Source organism: Brienomyrus brachyistius, chromosome 6 (assembly GCF_023856365.1).
Source record: "Brienomyrus brachyistius isolate T26 chromosome 6, BBRACH_0.4, whole genome shotgun sequence".
NCBI lineage: Eukaryota > Metazoa > Chordata > Actinopteri > Osteoglossiformes > Mormyridae > Brienomyrus > Brienomyrus brachyistius.
Window position 1 is genome coordinate 13,354,473 of NC_064538.1, and position 4,692 is coordinate 13,359,164.

Below are 4,692 nucleotides of genomic sequence, written 5' to 3' on the forward strand. Positions count from 1 at the left end.
GAATGATGCAAAGGAGATTAAGGGGGGACATGATCCAGGTATATAAGATTCTAACAAGTCTGGATGCTGTTCAGCCAAATGGCTACCTCGATATTAGTTTAAATACTAGATCTCGTGTCCATAAGTGGAAATTAGCGGGAGAACATTTTAAAATGAATCTGAGGAATCACTTCTTTGCACAGTGTGTAGTTGGAGTATGGAATAGTCTTCCTCCTAGTGTAGCGCAAGCTAAAACCCTGGGTTCCTTTAAATCAGAGCTAGATATGATCTCTGAGCTATTAGTTAAGTTCTCCCCAAATGAGCTTGATGGGCCAAATGGCCTCCTCTCGTTTGTAAATTTCCTATGTTCTTATGTTCTAGGAGAGGGAAGAAAAACCCTTAAGTTGGATGTATATGTGACTTAATAAATATGTTTACAGGAATTGGTGATGTGCCATAGTCATATGTCTTATTTTCAGTGCTTTTGCTTAGAACATTTGCATAATGTTTGATTTCTTTGTTAATTTGTCTGATCCATTTCTCCCCAAAAAGTACTGATCAACAAAAGTACTGATCAGAACTGCACTGATGCAAAGCTATGGATACATATATAACAGAAAGTTCTTCAGGAAGTAGAAAAATGTTATTTTCTTGCTAGAAAACTGACAATTGAAATCCTTAAATAATTCTACAGTAAGAAGTTCCCAAAAGTTGCGTGGTAAAAATGTTGCATTCATTCATTTTGCCCAAATGAGATACACAGTGTTTTCTGCATGAAGTTGCAATATTATTATGGCACCATCCAGAACATCTTTGGAAAAGCACCAAAACGACAGGAGAAGGCGAGGCAAGACTGGGTTTCCATGATGTTATCTGGACATGGACATTTTCCAATCTGCATTTAACTTTATTGTACATAATTTCAAAGGTTTTTCCATTTATACAGCAATATTTATCTTTAATAAACTATAATGTTTTACAGAATAAATATGCCTGTATATCATGTCATAGCATTAGTGTAAAAAAATAATCCAGAGACCCATTTTTATTTTGCTGGAGAATATTGTTCATTTGTATTTTACATGGGAATGGGGCCGTTAAAGCGGTTTGACAACAGATATATTCGTTTATTTCTTGCACATTTTAAATTAAGACCAAGGCCACGTGTGAAATGTCGTTTCTCTGGCAAGAGCCCGCAACCAAGGGTATTGGAAATATTTGACAATTATTATGGGGCACCAGACATAACTGCCTGTCTACAGAAAACTAAAACACGCACGGAGATATTATAGCGCTCAGGCGACTTTACATCTAGGCATATTTCAAGCTTTTTAAAATAGCAATTATATATGTACTTAATTAATGTAAAACATTAGTCCGTAGTTTATTTTACAGATACCCATCCATGAAAAGTATAATGCATTTATTTATCTCAAAATATAGTTACCAAAAAGGCTATATGTTTGTGTATTTATTGCGGCGTACAAATATGATTCCATTATGGACTTAAGACCTAATAAGACATTGGATAAATCTACCGTGGGGTATCCTGCCCCGTGTGCCAGCCTGCAGATCACCTTCTTTGAATGTCACCAGGATTTTCCCGATCTCCTTGGTTACGTGCTCAATGAAACCCGCTTTTGTAATTGCTTTTATTTTCAATATACCCATTGTAACTCTATAATATGCCAATTTTCCGGGTCAGACACATATGTGTAATTTATTGATAATTATCAAAATTACACATAATTACACGGTCCCGAGAGGGCACGATCATGACTGTTTATTATATTATAGATATGTGCATCCTTGTGCAATTAAACAAGTAAAAGACAAATCAAATGACTTTAAGGGTAACAAAAAGCTGCTCACCTAAAAGCTTATTATTATTCTGTAAATGCACAGCAAGCGACGCGTACTAGGTCTATGTACGTACTAGTAGCGGAACACCTCTAAATGGTTGGGCATTTTGCCACAGAAACCAAGCTTTACTCAAGTGGCCCAAAATAAAGGGTAATTAACATCCTACATTAACTATAACGGAATTGTACTTATTAAATTTAATTGACATATTTCCTCTTTGCATGACTGCAAACCATATTCACTGTTTCACTCCTGTTCTGTCACATCTTCCAGGGCGAACCTTTTGCCGGGATGCTGCCTTTTCTCTTCGGCTCGGCTCTTGTTCACGTTGTCCAGCAGCTCGAGTAATAATATGGCTTTGCTGCAGCCTTTCGCTGGATCCGGGATATCGCAAGGATCGCTGATCCCGAAATCAGGACTCGTGTTATCCCAAAATCTTTTCCCGGGGTGCTGACGTTTCTCCATGTCTGCTTGATCGTCGGCATTCACTTCGTCCTCAAGTTCTCGCCTACCCGGATGCTGGCGCTTATTGTACAGCAGGTAGCGTTTACCTGGATGCTGTCGTTTAGAAAACTCGTTCAGGTAAGTCGTTGGAGAGCCGTAAGTGTCCGTTAACCGCTCCAGCATCGAGCGCTTACCCGGATGCTGCCTCCTCTCCAGTTCGATCTCATCCTCTCTCTTTCCAGGATGTTGTCTTTTTTGGAGATCTGAATAATCTCCTTCCTCCTCCTCTTCTCGTTTTCCTGGATGTTGCCGCTTTTCAAGATCTTCTTCGAATCTTTTGCCCGGGTGTTGCCTCTTGGAGACCCACTCTTGCAGAGAGGAGACTTGTTCTGTAAAAGAGAATGATGAAGACGTCATGCAGTATACACATGTATATGTATAGGATGGATGCCTTATGGAAAAGGAAAAGTTGCGGGTTCAGTTCAACTTGGAGGTACTTGATACGTACGATCACGGCGCTTAATTAAGCCCGAATGCTCCAATAAATACGTAGGCTCGTGCTCTTCATAGTCTTTAATGATGTTCTCAGTAAAACATGCTTTTACGGACAACTTATCAGACATCCTTTAAAAACGCCGCATATGTAGAACGTGGAAATGTGTGTATTTTCCCACTAATCTACTTTCCCACTAAACCTATTAGTACTATTATAATTTTCCTGTAGTGAATAAACATTTTGCAGGTAAAGAAGTTTCTCCTCCAAACAAAAATAGCGACGATAAACAGTTTTATACTTGAAATCTCTGGAAGACATTAGGTATAGCCTACTGTTACAGGTTTCAGATTAGTACTCTTGTATTTAAGGTATTTGAAAGGTGTGTGTGTGTGTATGTGTGTGTATGTGTGTATATATATGTATATATATGTCTGAAATATGAAGAAATGTGGTGCATCAAACCCCAGATTTCAATGATCTTCGGGGAAAAAAACAGCAGGCAAGACTATGGAAATGCCACAAATCAGACTAATCTAAAACTAAAAATGGAGCACAGCGAATGTGATAACGGGACATACCGTTGTCACTACTGTCGTCCTCTATCTTCTTCAGGATGGATCTAAGCAAGAGAGTCTCTGCTCTCTGCAAGGCGCCCGCATCTTCCTCATCGGGGATGTTCTGGCAGAAATTCACGTGCAGGTTGCAGACCGCAAGCGCGAGAAGGATCAGGAAGGTGGACTTCATGGCGGAGTGCGTACGCTTCAGCTAGAAGCGTAGAAAATATTCGGAAACATATCCATTGTTAACACACAGAAATTTACATGGGCTATTAAAATCGTTTCTCCGTATAGGCCTACATTTCTGCTAAATGCGATAATTTTGTAGTGCAGTTGAATTTACAGTACCAGTGATTTAAAATTGTTACGTAAACTTTCTCCCTAAACTGAAATAAAGGTTTTCAATTATAAACCCACCTGTACAGGCATAGATGGCAATATAAAGTCAATAATAAATTAGTAACTTTTTTTGACGAAACCTACCTATGTCAAATCATTCAGTTCACCGTGGCTCAGCTATGTTTAAAAGATGACCAACTTTTTCCTCAGGTCTCTTCCTTAGGATGGGATAATATTCTTCTGATAGACCCGAAGTTCTCTCTGCCCGTTGACCGCCTAAGCTTTACCTCTTCAGACTCGTTTGGAAACTATGTGGCGATACGCAACCTCTCCTTATTTATAGCTGCAGGGCGGCCTCGTCGTGCCACTGGACCATTCTTTATTTATGGGGCGTCCGTTCTCCATCAGTTATTCTATTCACCTGTCGATTTTCATTCATATACCACAGAGGGCGCTGTTACGTCATTTGGATAAAGTACCCGAGTAGAATGCGCATAAAATCTATTAATTTAAGAATACCCAAGATGCAATTATTTTGGTATTTACTTTGCATTTAGTGAGCGATTGTTTAGTCCGCAGTGCATAAACTCAAGTATATTGAATGCTGGGGTGGTCTGTAGATTATTTTTTGATGTGAATCAAAAAACGTTATCGCCTCCTACCTGTGAAGACAATTTTACAGTTTTTCTCAATTTCTTTGGCACATTTCCCAAATGACAATTAGCATTCACAAAACAGCTAATGCAGTCCCGACATCATGATGTCACTTGTACATAACAGAAAATAATTTCTTATTGTTTTTCACAAATTTCCATATGTTTTAGTACCTGCATGCAAATGGTCTTGTACAATTGTCATCACTTGGCATAATTTTTGGTCGCTATAGTCTTGTTGGTCAAAATGGATTATGTAATTTCCCATTGTAATAATATTGCTCCTTAATCTATATGTGTAAGTGATAATCATGTAAGGCATCACATGCAAAATTGCTCACCAAATTTTCAGAATGATTCA

General features: G+C 38.6%; 1 protein-coding gene across 1 annotated transcript; it reads right to left on the reverse strand.

Moving 5' to 3' along the window:
* Positions 1-958: 958 nt before the first annotated feature.
* On the reverse strand, positions 959-4,099 carry trh (thyrotropin-releasing hormone). Its single transcript, XM_049018234.1, has 3 exons — positions 3,823-4,099; positions 3,361-3,547; positions 959-2,675 (listed from the first exon to the last, which is right to left on the reverse strand). The coding sequence occupies exons 2-3, from the start codon at positions 3,524-3,526 to the stop codon at positions 2,089-2,091; spliced, it is 753 nt and encodes a 250-aa protein (XP_048874191.1). The 5' UTR covers positions 3,527-3,547; positions 3,823-4,099; the 3' UTR covers positions 959-2,088.
* Positions 4,100-4,692: the final 593 nt, after the last annotated feature.

Coding starts and splice junctions, on each gene's coding strand:
- trh (XM_049018234.1), bottom strand. CDS start 3,526: ATGAAGTCCACCTTCCTGATCCTTCTCGCGCTTGCGGTCTGCAACCTG. Junction 2,676..3,360: donor GGACGACAGTAGTGACAACG/GTATGTCCCGTT, acceptor TCTCTTTTACAG/AACAAGTCTCCTCTCTGCAA.